This window comes from Marmota marmota, unplaced genomic scaffold (genome assembly GCF_001458135.2).
Source record: "Marmota marmota marmota unplaced genomic scaffold, marMar, whole genome shotgun sequence".
Classification (NCBI taxonomy): Eukaryota; Metazoa; Chordata; class Mammalia; order Rodentia; family Sciuridae; genus Marmota; species Marmota marmota.
In genome coordinates, this window is record NW_025999962.1 from 1,805,424 (window position 1) to 1,823,037 (window position 17,614).

The 17,614-nt window shown below is 53.1% G+C and overlaps 1 protein-coding gene across 3 annotated transcripts in view; it reads right to left on the bottom strand.

Annotated features, from left to right (window-relative positions):
• Window positions 1-17,614, bottom strand: part of Tbc1d22a (TBC1 domain family member 22A) — a 290,213-nt gene that overhangs the window by 31,781 nt on the left and 240,818 nt on the right. For all 3 annotated transcript variants that reach the window (XM_048802987.1, XM_048802986.1, XM_048802988.1), the window contains one exon: window positions 6,384-6,479. In XM_048802987.1, coding sequence (XP_048658944.1) covers window positions 6,384-6,479 — 96 coding nt within the window. The remainder of the gene's footprint in view (window positions 1-6,383; window positions 6,480-17,614) is intronic.

Genomic DNA, 17,614 nt, shown 5'->3' on the forward strand with positions numbered 1-17,614 from the left:
AAAAGATGTTTTTAGATAATAAAAGCACTGTGGCTTTGAATGTGATTATGGGATCCGCACTGGCCACGCCACTTATGTTTAATTATCTTTCTGTGACCACAGGATCGTTTTCCTCTCAACCCGTGCCATCCTGAAGAGGGTTCTTTCTTCAGCAGCCGAGGTCTGACCACCTACTGTCCATCTCACTGCTGTCTGGTGTAAAGGACACTCAGGGCACACAGCTAGCTTGCTTCTTGACTGCTTTCTGATTTTGAAAGATCTAGGGCTTCAGTTAGACAACCAATTTCTGAGTGCCACAAGGGCCCTCAGAAAAAGACGTGCTCTGTAGCACCTGCCTCTGCAGGCTCAGCACCCCTGGCACCAGGCTCAGCACCCCCGGCACCTGCCTCAGACCCAGCAACGCCCTCCGTCCCCCACACAGTGCAGGCTCCTCCCACTTCTGTCAGTCACACACGGCTTAAATCCAGGTCTACCAGGAAAGTACACAGACCCTAGTTCCAAAAATGGCATGGCCCAGGGCCGCCACCTAGCCCCAGAGACAGACGGCATGGTCCCCTGCCTGACCACTGGCCTGGAGGCACTGCTGTGGCCTCTGTACCATGCCACGTTCTCGGGATGTGCACCCGGCTGCTGCTATGGCACAGAGTGAGCATCTCCTCCTCTGCACCCAAGAAGGTGCCATCTGGCTTCCTCACAGCCCAGTGTCCCTGCCCCTCTGCCTGTCCTTTTACTTGTGGCTAGAGGGCTCCTGCTAGTCTGGCTGTTAGCTGACCCTCTGGCTCTGTAGCTCCTTCGGTCAGTTCCCATCCTACCTCCTCCCAACAGCTATTCCTCAGCCTCAGTCACCGCTTCCCACTTCCCTCCCCTGGACTGTGTCCTGGGTCCTCTTTCCAAGGCACCTCCCTGGTCACCCCTCCCACTGCTGAGCCTGACGCTCCCCACCCTGGTGGTAGGGTCTGCTCTCCCCTCCTGCCCAGGGCCTCTCCCCACTCACCACCCAGCACTCCCCATGCTGGGCACCAAATGACTTCCCTCTGTAGTACAGGCACTTGCCAGGTCTACTCTGTGAGGGAAATGCCATCCTGCGCTCTCTTTGGTCCTTTGCCCAACTGGCTCCCAGCACCTTGACCTGCTCCTTCTATTCCCTGGTAACTGCACCAGGTGCCCATAACAAAGTGTTGTGCTGACCCTGAGGAGCAGTCCTTCACTTTTGTCCCTGGAGTCCAGCTGGCCCTGCCCTCGAGGCAGAAATGGCACAGGGAGTTCACTGAATGAACAAGAAAAATCCACAGGCCGTAAGGACAGGCTGTGAGGACAGGCCCTGAGGATGCAGAAAGCAAACCAGATGGGGCTGGGTATGGTCGAAGCCCTCACCTGTTCTTATCTGGTTTCCCTGCCAGGTGGCGACAGATGCCACAGACCCCCACCTGAGACTCAGAGAAGGAGAAGAGGGGGCTCCTGGGCCAAGCCCTGCAGACCACACCTGTGGGGCTACTTCCTGTACACCCAGGAGCTCGCACCTGGACGTGGGGCCCACGGCCAGGCAGAGCTCAACAGAAACTTGTGTCCAGAACCAGGGCCTTGCCCCCGCCGCCTCCTTCACAGGCCTACGGGGTAGGCATTTCCCATGGACACAGAGAGGCTGTCTCCAAATGAGGCAGGGCCCAGCCACCCTTCAATCAGGTGTGCACAGACGCTCAGGTAGGGGGCTCCTGGGAGAAGCTCAAGGTTTCAGGACATGCCGTACCCTGCCCACAGAAGTTACCCGAGCACAACTCCGCAAAGGGCCCCTTCAATCTCGTCAAATGCCACTGTCTTTAGACCAAAACCAAACATGCCAGGTCCTTGCACATGCAGAGTATTCCCAACCTCACAGTGCACCTCCGGACCCAGGCACTTCTGGGCCAGTTCTGGTAGCTAGCAGGGCAAGACGGAGCCCGCCTGGGTGCGTCTCTCATCAAGAGCACAGCCATGGAGTGGCTCCAGTGGGAACTGCTAGCAGGGAGGGCTGCCAGGGAGGAGAACCACAGCAGGTGGCCAGAAAGGGCTGCAGCGGGTCCCCAGTGAAGCCAGAGCAGGAGGCTGAGACCCCTGGAGATGAGGTGGGCATGACGCAAAGAGGTTCTAGGGTGAATCATTTTCAAACTTTCTAAGAGTCAGAAAAGCCAGCATTTAAGCTTAACGTACACCCCACAGGGGTCAAAGCCAGCACACAATGGCCTCGCAAGAAATATGCCTGTGTCCTGCTTAGGGCTTGTGCTGCAGTGACGGAGCCCTTTCTCTGAGCACAGGGACATGTAGCAGCCGGCAATTTGCAGGCTTACAGGGAGGTGTGTAGGCCCAAACTGGCCAGAGGAACCAGCAGGCCCCAACGGATGGCACGGGCCTTGGAGGTCTCTCACCACACAAGGACGGTGGAGAGTGCCCAGCAGACCCCAGGGACACTAGGAACTCCACACAAAGGATCTCCTTTCACCCCAAGGACCCTACAAGATCTGATTGGGAAAAGTAGCCAGGAGGGCGGAGCCCAAGCTGTGGGAAGTGAGGGTGGAACCCAGCAGCAGGCCTCAGCAAGAGACGCCAGCTTGACGGCCACTCTGCAGTTTGTGTGCTTGGTGGGTGGACACCCAGAGGGAGTGCCCAGGGCTACTCAGCCAGAGCCAGGCTGCAGAAACAGATGCCAAGGTAGGTAAGCGCCCGCGGGAAAGCCTTCCCAAGGACAGGCAGCTCTGGCAGGGACAGAGTGCAACCACCGAACCCCAGTGCCGGGGGAGAAGGCTCCTCCTCTCCAGAGGGTACCCCTGCCCAGGGACCAGCAGACCACCTAGCCCGAGTCCCTGCCCTAAGACACTCGCCCAATGGCCCCGAGTAGCCCCTCCACATTCACAGAATGGCTATAACCATCCAGAATTCCAGCTGCAACAGTCTCAAAAGCTAAGGGGCACCGGAAGGGGTGGCACCTCAGCCCTCACCCTCCCTTCTCAACCCCATGCCTGGCCTACCATCTAGTACCAACAGAGCCCCAGGAATACCACCCTCAGAATAAGATTCCTCCTATGACAATATCTTAAAACAACCCAGGATTTCCCAATGGGCAAATCACAATGCCACAGGTTGAGTGCTTTGAGCCATCTGTAATGAAGATTCTCTTGCTGGAGACTTCACGTCCTGGGTCTCACCCACCCAGCCTGCCCTCCACAGCGTACCACGTTTCCTGAAATGTCATGATCATAAATGCCAATTCCCCCATGCTCACCAGGACTCCTTGGGTTCTTGCTTCAATTTGTATTTCCTCTTCCTATCTCCTTTCCTGTTTAGTTCAACTCTCCACAGCCCATGCTGGGTTCACATGGTGCTCTCTATCCACTCCCGGTGATACCCAAGCACCAGTCTGTTCTGAGCTTAGAGGGGGAAACTTCATCCCGTGGCTCCTGTGCCAGGCCCTGCCAGGCCCACCAGGCTGCAGGGCTGCGCAGGCTCTGGTCTGTGCTCTGGTGGTCACCACACCTATGCCTGATTCTGGGCACAGGAATCCACCCTGCTTTAGACTCAAGGTGAGCAAACGAAGCTCAGAGGAGGAGGGCTGGACATTCGCACCAGCTGCCCTGAGTGCCTCTGACCAGCACAGCACTGTCTGCAGCCCAACAGCAAGCAGACTGCACTTCTGAAGTGTGATGGAAAGGGCAGCTGGCAACAGCAGCCACCCTGCCCTTCAGAGCCTCAGACGGGCTGTCCATGGCCCCTTGTGCCCAGAGGCTGTTCCTACATTTGGCCCTCCACCATGAGGGGCTCTCATGATGAATTTGGCCCCCAGGGCACATACATAACACGTCTCTGCAAGAATAAAGAATAAGCAAGAACAAAGGTGCCTGGAAATGCCCACGGCCAGTGTGCACCTGGTCTGCCTTGAGCCACCTTGTGGGATGGGCCAGAGCAGCACTGGCCCTGCTGGGGAGCAACCAGAGAACCTAACCTCTCACTCTTCACTAGAACGAGAACATCATTCCAGGCTGCGGCACGTCTCACACACGTGCAGCCCAGGGCCAGTCCAGAGTGGGCTCCAGAAGCTCTGGGTGCCGCAGCACGCAGCCCGGCTCCAGACAGTGCACCGCAGGCGTCTCCTACCATCCCCAACCCCAGTGTGGTCAGTCCCTTGAGGTGGCTTCTGGGAATGCTATTTCCCACCTGGTGAAGCCACACACTGATGGCGGGAACACTAAGTGGCCAGATCAGTCCTGAACCCTGACTCTTGGGGGCAGGAGGCAACTGGATCTGGAACAAGTTCTCCAGGAGACCTCTGGGAGCCAGCTGGGGCACAGGAATGCACGTCTCCCACACTGGCCACGGTCACACTGAGAGCAGCCACTGTGCCCAGGGAGGCTGGGCCCCTCGCCCTTCAATAAGCAGGCCAGCTGGTCAGTGGCCTTCACAGGCAGCCCTGCTCGCCAGTACCCCTGGAGATGAGAGTGCTTTCTGCAGGAGAAGGAAGCAGTGGGCATATGAGGAGACGGGGGTACATTACCAGCATTTATTCTGCCTTCTTTGGTGACAGGGAAGTCACAGCCTCTCTTAGGCTTCTAGGCTCTGGAGTGTAGAGGTAGGAGAGGAGCAGGTGGCCCAGAGGCCCTGACCCAGCAGCCCCGCACACCCGACGCGGCAGGCATGCTGGCCTGTGCGCGCGTTCACACCTCTACGTGCTGGAGGCCGCATGGGGCAACGCAGGAGCAGTGGCTGGCTGAGGCTGGCTCCAGTGCCCCCAGTGACACAACTGAGCCCACGCTAACAAGAGGGCAGCAGCTGGGCTGGAGATAACCGTACTCCTCCTCCCCCCAGGGAGCACCTGGGACTCGTGGGCAGGCTGGGCCCGATCTGCCTGGCTGGGGCCCTGTTGGCAATTTCTGGCCCCACAGAGGCCTCGCCTGTCTAGCCCCTCCTGGCGTCTGGCCTAGAAGCAGGAGGCAGTGCAGGGGAATGTCCATGACTCACCACAGCCCTCAGAGGGCAGCGGGCGGCAGGGATGCTTGGAGCTGTCTCACAAGCACAGGGCTGCAGAACAAGCAGGCCAGGAAGCTGTCTCAAGTCACCATAGTGGGGCAAGAGGACTGTGGGGTAACCTAGCCTGTCCTACCACCTATGAGATGGGGGGCTCAGGGCGAGGTGGAGAGTGACCCTGGCACATCAGTGTGGGGTTCAGTCCCAATACTGGCAGTGTCCTCTTTGCTGCACCCCTGGTCCCACCCCTGTCCAGGATACGGGCACTGGGCCTGCTCTGGGTAGGTAATGGGCAGACTTCTGTCTGTACCTCAGGTATTGGTGGCTGTCAACCCCCAGTGGCCAACCACCCCCATGCTTTTTGGACCACCATTTAGAAGAGTTATTGGGGGTGCACCAGGGGCTGGGGACTCAGTCCATGTGACATCCCCTGGGTGGGGCACAGTGCCTGGCAGATGCACAGTGTTATGGTCTGGATATGAGGTGTCCCCCAAAAGCTCACGTGGGAGACATGCAGGAAGGTTCAGAGGAGAAATGATTGGATTGTGAGAGTCTCAACCCAATCAGTGAACTGACCCCTGGTGGGATGACCTGGGTGGTCTCTGGAGGCAGGGGCTGTGGCTGGAAGAAGTGGTCACTGGGGGCGTGGCTGTGGGGTGATATTTTGCACCTGGCGCTGGAGTCTCTCTGCTTCCTGAGCACCGTGATGTGAGCTGCTGTCCTCCGCCACCCTCTCCCGCCATGATGTCCAGCCTCACCTCGAGCCCCGAGGACTGGAGCCGGCCTTCTCTGGACTAAGACCTCTGAAACCGCGACCCCTCGAATAGACCTTTCCCCCCTACAGTGTGCTGGTCAGATCCTTCAGTCACAGCAGCGAAAAAGCTGAATAAGACACATGCTCGACGAATCCCCTGATAAGTGGGTTAGAGTACAGCTCTCCTGCTAAATCACAAAGGAGCTGGCTCAGGGAGACTCAGACCTGTCCCAAGGTGCACAGCTACCAGGAGGTCTGGCCCGACAGAAACCCAGGCACGTGGCTTCTCATCAGGCACCACCCCTTAGGCACCACAGTCCAGGCACAGTGAGGAGAGTTCTTCCAGGGTCACACTGCCACCGTCCAGGGTCACACTGCTGAGGGCATGTGCTGGCTCTGTGGGGGCTTATTACACTCTTTACAACTCAGGGAGCTGGCGAGTTTACCTGCCATGGCCCGCACTGTGCCACCAACTCTGTGCCCTCCCCAGAATGAGCTTCCCGGCAGCAGGAGGCCAGCGGGGACATGACCAGCACTCCTCACGGCTCCTCCACAGATCACCCCAGAACCAAAACTAATAAAACTCTCTCCCTGCAGAAAATCAAACGTGGACGCTTCTAAAAAAATGTTTACTTACTTGAAAATCTCTTTCTTCTAGTATTTCTTTCCTCCATCTCACGAGAAAAGCAGCACAAACGTACAAGTGGAAATGAGAAAAGCCCTCGGGTTCAGACTAAAAGAAAAAACAAGCGGGAGAGAGATTTAATGTGTGAGCCATCAGCCCAGCCGCGGCACTGTCTTCGTGATGGGGCTCATCCAGTCAGGTTCAAGGAAAACCAAAGTGGGCGTTAACCTGCTCACTTTTACTTAATGACTTAATTTCAAAATTTGTGACTCATTAAAATAAACACCATTTTCTCTTTACGTACCAGCAGCCTGATAAATAGGATGGGACGAGCAGACCAGGCTGTAGGCAGCGTCAGAAACAGCTGCTCATCTTCTCCCAGCACAGATGACAGCCAGCGAGGATCAAAGGCACACCCAGCCAGCGCTCACTCGAACCAGGCGCGGAATCCGCTCCTGCGACGACTGAGAGGAAGGCATCTTCCATCTCAAGGAGGAAACCAGCCGAGAAGCTGAGAAGCTGGCCAGGTGGGCCCGGGGATTTGCAGGGCAAGCACACCAAGAGCCTGGCCCAGGGCCTGGTTCTACTGGGTGCTAACAGAGCAAGGAGCTGGGATAAGGCTGGGCCGGGAGGGTGCCTCACACCCCCTCTCTGTGCCAGGCCCACCCTTCCCTCTGCCTTCTTTCTCTACTCGCCTCCTGAAACCCGGACCACTGGCCTCCTGGAGACCCACCCAGAGCCCCAGCTGCCCTCCCAGCAGGATACCCCCATCCCTTACCCAGTGCTACCACAAAGTGCCCTCTGCTGACTGCTGAGGCTGGTGGGGTGCCCGAGACACTAGTCCCCAGGGTGCCGCCGTCACCATTCTGCCATGCCACCTGGTTCCTACACAAATGTTCTCACCAGTTCATTAAGTTAATATAAACAAAACACATGGCACTTAAGATGGGGACATGCTTTGGAACAAGATAGGGGATAGAAAATAGCAGGTGTCTGTGTGCGTTTGGGGGCTGTGATTCCAACATGGTAGTCAGACACTTAGGTGAAGACCAGAGAGGGTAAGTCCTACAGACGCGGGGCAGGGTGTTCCAGGTAGATGTAACAAAGACCCCGGGGCCAGAGATCACCTGAGACTCCAGAAACCAACAGGGCACAGGGTGCAGGTGTGAAGCAGAAGCTGAGGCTGGCTGGGAAGGGAGACTAGGCTAGGTTCCCCAGGACTCTGGCCACTGCCTGCTCCTGGGAGCCTGGGAGCTCTGGGCAGGGCAAGGATCCCACTGGGTCTCCCACTGGGAACAGACAGGGCAGAGGGCAGGGTGAGGAAAGGCACAGTCAAGGGATGGGTAGAGGCATGGCCATTAAGAAACCGACTGGTGTTAGAGATGTGGGCTAAGCAGGGCAAGAGGCTTGTGGGAAGAGGTCAGACTCCAGATGTGGGCTGAAGGCTGAGCCAACAGGAGGCATGTATGGGTGCAAGGGAAAGAGGATCAAGGACAACACTCCCGGAGATGAAGAAAGGTTGCGGGAGTTTGCAGGCAGCAATTGGTTGAGAAGGTCATGACTTCTTCTGTGACATGCCAAGTTCAAGATACCTGCTGGATCTATAAGTGGAGGTGCCAGGTGGCCCTAGGACATGAGTATGAGACTGGCCACTGGTCCTGGCCAGAAATAAATGCTGATGACTAAAAGACCTAAGGAGTAGCCAGGGAGCAAAGGGACAGTCAATGGAGTGGTCCATGCTGCAGAAGGGCTGATGAGGATGGACACTGGGAGGTGACGTGGAGGTGAGTGACGTGGAGGTGGTGGGAGGCAGGAGAGCTGACCAGTGTTGGCCACTAAGGCAGGAGTGGAGTGTTTGCCTCTCGGCGCACTGAACAGACACACTGGGCAACACTCCTGCCTCCACTTCCTGATCCTGGAAGGAGCCGGAAGCCGCTCTCCACAGACAGTGCATTCCCAGGACTTTGTAGGTCAGAAAGTCCCCTCCCATTCCTCACTCCCTAGAGCTCATGGGACAGTTACGGAACAGGGTCCAGTGACTCCCAGCAACCTGTGCTCCTACCACAGTATCCTGCTCTCCTCCAAGCTATGCCCACCTCGTCTGCCTGCAAGAACCTGACTTGGGCTCAGTGTGCGGCGCTTTCATGACTAGGCCCAGCGTGCTGCGCACCACGCAGGAGTCCTATGTTCCTATGTGCAAGACTGGCCTCCACTTGCATTTCCGAGGCTGTTCTCAGGTTGAAGAGCAGGGTAAGCCTGCCTTCCTCTTCCATTCCTGGGCAGGCACAGTCTGCACGGACATGGGTCCTCTGAGTGCTGGCTGGATGCTCCGGCAAAACAGGCAGGGCCTGCTGCTTTGTGGAAAGTCTTTCACTCCTGATTTCATTTCTCATTTTTACTGAATGTTTTCTAGTGCATTACACTTACAGACAGTGGGGCTCATCCTGACGTGACTGTACACGGAATCTACACACGGAAGCCACTCAGCCAGCACCTCCTTATTCCTCCCCTCGCCCTGCCCCCTCCCCATCATCTACTCTCCGGGTATTACCTCAATGTATTTGTTTCCTATAATTATAAAACAATTCAGACTTTCTCAGAGCTGGGGGCAAATTTATTTTTTCCAGGAATTTGTCATCCAAATTTTCAATTTTTTTCATAAAACTCTATTTTTCTTTAAATCCCCTGCTTCATTTGCAACATCATCCTACTTGCAATTCTTAATACCACTTTTTTGTGCCAAAGTACTTTCTTCCTCATAGTTATTAATCACCTAGAGGTTTGACTTCATCAGTCTTTTAAAATAATCAACTTTTGATTCTGAGGAGCAGCTTCAGTGTTTCATTAGTTTTTGCTGCTATCTTTATTGTTTCTTTGCTGCTACTGATTTTCTCTTTTCTTTATTATGGGTACTTTAAACACACAAAAGTGAGTCGTTTCTGTTGTTTTATCAGTTCTTGTTCTTAGAACATTAGTGTTTGCCTTTCCTTGTGGTGTAAATGGCAAACAAGCCCGCCTTTTTCTTTTTTTTTTTTTTTTTGTACTAGGGATGGAACCCGCCGGGGCCTTCACATGTGCTCTATCCTCAGCTCTTTCTTAAGTTTTGAGACGGGTTTTGCTTGGCTACAGGGGGTGGGCTTGGTTCACCCCTCCTGCCTCAGCCTCCTTGTGGTGGCACCGCAGGCCTCCGCCTCCTTCTGAGGTCCCCCTGGGGCTGCCCTCCACGGTCTCCAGGAGTCCAGTCTGCCTGACCTCTAGGGAGGTTCTGAACTCTGTGACTGCCTTGTTGGGACCACAGCTTACTCTACCACTGTGTTTTTACAAATCTACACACAGAATCAGCTGGTTCTGTTTTGCCCTTCAGCTTCGGCTGGGTGAGGGGTTTGTAACTTTGAGTGGTTCTGTCCCTTCAGGTGGATGAGCCTGGGTTTCTGGAGTAGAATGTGACTGAGTTCACAAACGCCCAGGAGGGAGCATCTTTGGAGACCAAGAACACAAACCCTGGCGCCCAGGTCCTGGCTGTCACTTACTGTCACCTGTGACACCATGCCTGGCCTGTGTCTCAGTTTCCTCATTTGTAATATTGAGAAGATTAAACAGACAGTGAAAGCACTCAGGATAATGCCTGGGACACAGCAGTGGCCCACACCTGCCTGCTGCCCCCTGGGTGTGTCACAGTGCGCATTCTGGGATTCATGGAGACATTCCAACAGCCTTTTGTTCAACCCGCCAGCACCAAGGCATCAGAGCAGGTTCACAGAGTTAAACTCTCCTGTGAATCCTCACTGGTTCTTCAACTGCTCTGATCTGTCAGTAACTGAGAGGCGGGTCAGAGACACTCTACTCACCTATGTGGAAGCTATGTCACTGGGTACATACACACGCAACACTATTTTACCTTCCTGGTGTTCTGAACAACACCAATGTCAATAAATATGACCACCTTTATCTCAAACAACACTTCTGCTTTGAAGTCTTTGGGGTGTGGGGGACACCGAGCAGGTGTCTAGTGTGACCGAAATTACATATAAGCTTTTGTTGGCGAACTTATTTTAAACAGATTTACTGAAGTGTGGCATACAACAAACTTCACACATTTAGAGTCTATAAGTGATAAGTTTTGCCATATGTAAAAGACTATCACAACTGAGATGGTTAGTGTCTCCCTCACCAGAAGAGTGACCCGTGCTCCTATCTCACGGCACCACTGCCTTTTAGATGAAGGAGGAACTCCCTCCTGGGATGGAATGCCTGGGCATGCTGGCTTCCGCTGTGTCCCGCCAGCCTCCCGCCCTCTCATGCTGCCATATGCCAGCTCCTTTCCAGCCACCACTGGCCCTGATAGGGCTGCGGCCCCACAGGGAAGAGCCCCTGAGCTTCTGGGCCAGCCAAGTCCCCTCTCTGCCCTCAGTGGCTGTCCTGCCACTTCTGTCCAAGGGCCCTGGCAGTCTCTGCTGCTGTATCCATGACTCCCTCAGTGTCACTGTCAATGGTCTCATGTCCAATCTCCCACTGGTCTCTGTGACCCCTCCTTTGCAATCCCTGCCCCAAGTCCAATGGCAGGATTAGAGATGGAATAAAATCACATGCTTCCCCAAATCCACTCATTCACAGCCTGCCGCATCTGGGGACTGGCAGGCGGCAGTAATGGATGCTGGACAGGGAGAACCTGAACACATCTAAAGAAACACGTTTTTCCTTTTAAATATTGAAGGTGACTTGAACAGCATAAAGACCCTTAAGGCCCCGGGGAGCCAGCCCTAAGAAACACAAGAGCAGTAACGAGCATCTCAGACTGTGAGAGGGAAAGGTCTCCAGGGCACCAGGTGTTCCACAACCCTTCTCTGCAGAATCCAGCTTCCACTCTTGGTTTGCTTAGCAGCCTTTTGTTTAACCAGCCAGTGCCCAGGCCAGCCCCGGGCCAGCCCTCTGCCAACCTCGCTGGATGCAGCTGGGCCTTAGATTCTTTAGCCCACAGATGCCATGGGGAGGGGGGATTGAGTTTAAGTGGATTATTTGTCTTCAGTGGCTTAGGAAGTTACATTCTAATAGCAATTTGATAAAGAAAAAAAAAAAAATCCCAGCATAGATGGAAAGGGGGCTTCTGCTTTAATGGAGCTCAACTCAGACAATTCATGTCATATCCCAGGCAAGGTATATGAACAGGGGGCAGGTGGTGGGCAGCAGCTATATACCAAAGGCCAGTCCTTGCCGCCCTACTCAGCCCAGGGCCTGTGATCGCTCAGGACAAGTCAACTCACTTCCAAGTCCCGCCAGAGCCCTTCTCTCCCCTAGAATAGGCTTTGACTCTGTGAGGCCCCTGGGGGCTGCCGGAAGGACACTGTCAAGCCCAGTTCCAACCTGCAGAAAAGCAGAGCCCAGGGCCACTCCAGCACAGCACCCAGCTGGGAGGGCAGGCTCTGGGAAGCTCTGGACCCGGCAGGCCTTCTGCTCCTGGCTCCCTGCTCCTTTGGAAGCACCCCCATGGCAGCAGGCCTGACCTGCAAGTCAACTTCTTCCCAGTTCCCAAGACTCCAGACTCGATGGGGAGGGCAAGGAGGGAGCCAGAGATCTGGAAGGGCCACTTAGAAAACCTCTCTGGCTGCCCTGGGGTCTGTCCAGCAGGGCAAGTTCCCAGCCGATGTGGGGAGCAGGGCGAACTTCCTCCTCCAAGCTCCGGACAAGCTTTGAGCTCATCACCTGCAAAACCGAACCCTCTCCCTTCTTCCAGCAGAAATCCAAGGAGACCCAATGGGAAAACACCATCCCGCACGTAGAACTTTCCAGATGGGGGTGGGGTGCTCAGCTGCTTCACCAGCTGGTTTTCAGGACATCACTAGAGAAAGGATGGCTGCGGGACCGCAGTGGTCACGGTGCGGCAAACTGGGCAGTACAGAGCTGCCACGGTCCAGGCTTCTCTGGCCCTGGGGTCGGCCCCCAGGAAAGGTCAGCCCTCAGTTACCCTCAGGGCATTCAAGGCTCATCCTGACTAATCAGCTCTCCCAAGCTGCCCCAGGGCACCGCCATCTGCACCCATAGCTGGAAAAGCCCCAAGGACACGGCCAAACCCTAAAGTCTAAGGGCTTCAGAACCAGGCTTGCCCCTATCCTGGAGGACCCTGGTCCTATCACCCTTTCCCTAGGGACTCTGGCCACCTCATTCCATAGGCCAGGACTGGAGCATTTGGGCCCTGAGGCCCAAAGGCTCCCCTGGGCTGGCACTGGGCAGAGGTGTGGAGAGGAGAGTAAAGGCCAGGCCTAGTCAGGACCGGGCAGACAGGCTCTGGAGGCCCAGGGTCCACCAGCCCAAGGGAGGCAATCCCCCATGCCTGTCCTCTGCCCTGGTTTTGGCCTGCAGGCTGCGGGGGTGGGGCGCAGCTCCAGGCTCCCTGCTTTGCCAGGCTGCAGAGGAAGCAACTCCTCAGCCAGCAGTTCGAGAGCATCTTCTTCAAGACAGTGATGGGTGATGAATGTGGTTCTGATTAATACAACAAAAGAGAACATTTTGGCAAGTTTTGTCCCAGGTTATTTCAGAACCACCCTGCCTTAGTCACTAATTAAGAAAAAGCAGCTCAGACAGACTCCGTGACAGTAAGTCTGCTGGGCCAGACCGCATCACAAGGCCCAAGCACTCCCGAGAGCACTGGCCAAATCCGGGTGATGTTTTCTGAGCTTCGGGAAAGAAGACAAATAGGACTCTTTTAAGCAGATCCTGGCAGGCTCATACGCTGTCTTACAGAAGCCCAGAGCTAATTTAGCTAATGCTCCTGCTGTCTACCCAGAGACGAAGCCATCATCCTGCACCCGCCTTGAAGAGGTCTGCTCTGGCAGAGGCACAGCAACGTGCAAATCAGGGAAGGGCGCCGGCTCCGAGGCTGGAGCACAGGGGGCACACGGGCCAGCCAAGGCCAGCCTACAACAGCAGGGAGGGGCCAGAAGTGAGCCTTGGAGCCACCAGCTAGGTTCCAGCCCCTCTGCTGTGTGGTCCCACCCACCATCCTTCTGCTGCCCTCCATCCCAGGGCTTGCGCCCCTGCCCCCTCAGCCCCAAGCGTCCCCTCCAGCTCCGCAGCGCTCACTGTCCTCTTGATTCACAGCCCATTCCAAATGCCCCGCGGGAAAGGCCCTGGGGTGGGGGTCTCAAGATGCTTCTTCCTACAGATGAGGACACAGGTGCAGAGCCCGTGGTGGCTCACGGGGTCCCACTTCAGGTCTCTGTGAAGGCAGACCCCGGGGTGCAGTGCACGACTGAGCCACATGAGCAGTGGCCCTGGAGCAGAGACCCGCAGGACAACTTGCCGTCTTGCGTCCGTCTTCCCATTTCTATGCTGCATCTTGCTCCTCTGCCCTGCTTGGGTCACTCTACTACCACACTCTCGTCCCCTCCGCTGCCTCCCTGCCTCCTCCACCCATGGACCTCTGCGCTGTCCTGCTCCTCCAACACCTCCCAATATCCTCAGAAATGAGACCATGAGACCTGGTGCAGTCCCTTCCCTCTCTGCAAGGCTCTTCTTCCCAGCCGTCCTCTGAAGTCCCAAGAGGCCAGGGCCACACCCTGCACAGTACCAAGCAGGCGTCAGGACTCCTGACTTCCTGGGGGCTCAACTTTCTCCTCTGCATCCACCTGGGCACTGTAACTCCCTGAGAGAGGAGCAGGAATTTGCTTTAGAACATTCTTACCTGCTGGTAAGAATTTTCAGGTAGAATAAAATAGCCAAGAGACAGATTCACAGTGTAAGTGTATTTATAAGATTTTCCTTTAAAAGACAGTTCCTATAATTCTAGTAACATGTTCTCCTTAAATTTGAGTTTTTCTGTACTTTTCAACCTCACAGGGGTATTACTGGAAAGTAGAAACCACACATTCAAAGTGCACAATGGGGTGTTTTGAGCACATGTGTGTGGTAAGCAGGCCCCACAGTCAAGTTCATTAGCACCTCCACACCTCACATAGTTAGTTACCTGCATGTGTGACCAAAACACCTAAGATTCATGAAATTCATCTTAGCAATTTCCACCCTACCACACAGAATTTTAACTACAGTCCCAGGGCTGTCCCATCTCTAGAGCTTAGTCACCCTGTGTAAACAAAACTTTGTCCCCCTCGACTAACATCTCTCCATCCCCTAATCCACAGCCCCCGACAACCACCATGCCAAAAGTTCTGTGAGTTCAACTCTTGGATTTCCACATATAAGTGAAACCCTGCAGCAGCGGTCCTCTGTGCCTGGCTTATTTCACCTGGTACAATATCCTCCAGATTCATCCATGTTGTGGCCAATGACAGAATTTCATTCTTTTTTAAGGTCAATTAATATTCATACCTAAACATTATATATCATAAATACTGCATAATGCATATATTGTTAGATATTACATAATTAATATAGATGAGTACTTATCACATTTCTCCATGCATTTACACATCAACAGGCACGTAGGTTTTGTATGTATCTCAGCTCTCATAAATAATGTCACAGTGAACAAGGGAGTGCAGGTACTTCTTATAGATATTGATTCCACTTCTCTCAGAGACTGCTAGATCATGCGGCAGTTCTAATTTTTAATTTTTGAGAAACAACCTACAGACTGTTTTTCATAATAGCTGTGCCAGTTTACACTTGCCCCAACAGTGTACAAGCAGAAAAGCCACTTTAACACACCCCACACTGCAGCACAGGGAGACGTGCACAAAGCACACTGAGCACTGTGTGTAACTGCAAAATAGTCGGGAGCAACATGAATGCCTTTCAACAGGAGAATGGATAAAGTACAGCAGGTTCAGACAGTATAACTAACAGTGTGCAGATAAACGAAACACAGCTCTAGTCATCAACTGAATATGAAAAATATAAAGTTGAATTAAATAAAGCATTGCAAAAGAGAATATTTAAGTATGATGTAATTTTTAAAAAGTTTTAGAATGTGGATCCATTATGATACTACATTTGCTTATGGATATGTATATGGCAAATACACTAATCCATGTTTAAAAATAATATAAACCAAATTCAACATATTTATCTCTGAAGAGGAAAGAAAAGCTTTCAATGGTATATGTAAAATTTAATTTCTAAATAAGAAATAAACCAAAGACCTGAAGCAACACTGATAAAAGTTTCCAGACGTGCCCATGCTGGGTAGTCAGTAGGCAGGTTCTCATTACATTGTTGTCTACACTTTTCTGTGTACTTAAAATTTTTCATAATTAACAGAAAAGACAAAGGACTAATTTGAAATGGTCTTTTCTAGTCACCATCAGATCTTCCATTTGAAGGGCCCACTAATCTATGTGGTCCAGGCTCTCGGGCCACAGGACAAGGCTCCAGAGCAGGGCAGGTCCACCTGCCCCCTGATATCATGAGAGCTGGCCGCCATGCCCTCAGGCCAGCCCTGCCCAGCCCTTCTGCCTGGCACCCAGCATGCTGGGCAGACATTCCTCCTTCAGTTCTGTACCGGGGGACTGTGGGTCTGCCCTCTGAGGAACTGCCAGCATCTGTCGGGTTTTTGAGAGAAGCACAAAAGAATGACCATCCGGGGAAAGAGCTATTCCTCCCCCTCAGTGACTGGCCAACCCTAAGGCCTCACGGCACACTGGGTTCTGCAGTGGACCTAGTTTTCCCTATGACAAAGCACAAATTAAAAATGACCACAGATTTACTAAACGCAAGTCACTTACATACGACATGTGCTCTGTAAAAACAGGACATCAGCAAAGAAACAAGTTTCCTTCTATTTTTTATGGTAGAGAAATTATGGTAAAAGGAACAATTTTTAATTACATCATTAAATTTCCCAAATAAATTTTCGCACCTACAATAAAAAAAACCAAGACGAACTGCCTTGTGGCATTGGATTTCCCCGTGTATGTGTATTTATGTAGATGGATTCAAGTGACGGGAATTGTTTCTTATCCTTTGCTCAGATTCAAGAACATTGACTTCAGCTGTGCAAGCAAAATCTTTGCTTGATTTTCTCTGAAATATTCACCACCAGGCCATTGCATGATACAATTACCCACCAGTAATGCAGAGCACGGTGCTTTTACAATTCACACCAACGTGCCCACGGCTGGGCATGGGCTAGTAATGAGGAGACTGTAAATCACATGTCATTACGCAGCCAGATTCCAAAGCCTAAGTGGGCCTGGTGCTCATCCAGCCAGCATCAAAGTGACTGATCTATTATCTCTGTGCCCATCTAGATTATCTTCTGCCAGACAGTTATTGGCATGTGTCCATCCATGTCTGAGAACATCCCAGCTGGTTAAATGACAAAGGTCACATCCAATAAAATTCAGTGAGTCACAGGGCTGACTCTGGCCTCTGCAGCCTTGGGAAGAGAACGGGAAAGAAGACGGCTGCCGAGGTCTGCCGCCTGCTCCCAGGGTTCTCTGCCTACTGCTCTCAAAGCATCAACACTGCCCAACTGAAGCCAGTCTCTTAAAGCCACATGGCCCAAGAGAAAAAGCATGAAATTATGAAATAATTTTTTAAATTCTTAATGGATATTTATTATTCAGTTAATGTATCAGTCAGAGTTCTCCGAAGAAATAGGATAGGACATACGGGTGTGCGTGCATGTGTGCGTGGGTGTACATGTGCATGTGTACAAGAGAGACAGAGTGAGACTGGTCTTGAGGAAGTGGAGGCTTGGTGAGAACGAAATCTGGTGGAACAGGCTGTAGGCTAGAGCCCCGGAAGAGCAGCGGTCGAGTTCCACAGCAGACTCCCTTTTTCTTCTGAAGGCGAGTCTCTGGCCTACACAGGCCGTGAGTGACAGGATAAGGCCGACCTACACTAAGGAGGGCCATGTGCTTTGTGCAAAGTCCCTGGTTTCACTGTTCATCTTATCCCCAAAACACCCTCATCAAAACTTCCAGAATAATGTTCACTCAAATACCTGGGCACGGTGGCAAAACTGCGTTGACATGATGATGCACCATCACAGCTGATGGCTCAGATCAAGGTCCCTCTGCCATTCCAAAGAACACTGTCTGCAATGCTTGTTTCTAGATCCTTTAAATATCCGATTAATTAATAAGAAATCAACACTGCCTGAGAAGCTACAAATCCCTATGGCTCTAAAATGGGAAGTGGCCCCCAAGTTCCTCCAGTGGACACTCTGGGAGCCCGGAGAGTCTGAAGTAAGGGCTCCGCCAGGCCTCTCTGTACACCTGCTCTGGGATCTACTTCTGGCCCTGCCAGGAAAAGCTGACCCTGAAATGCAAAAAAGCCATTTTTTT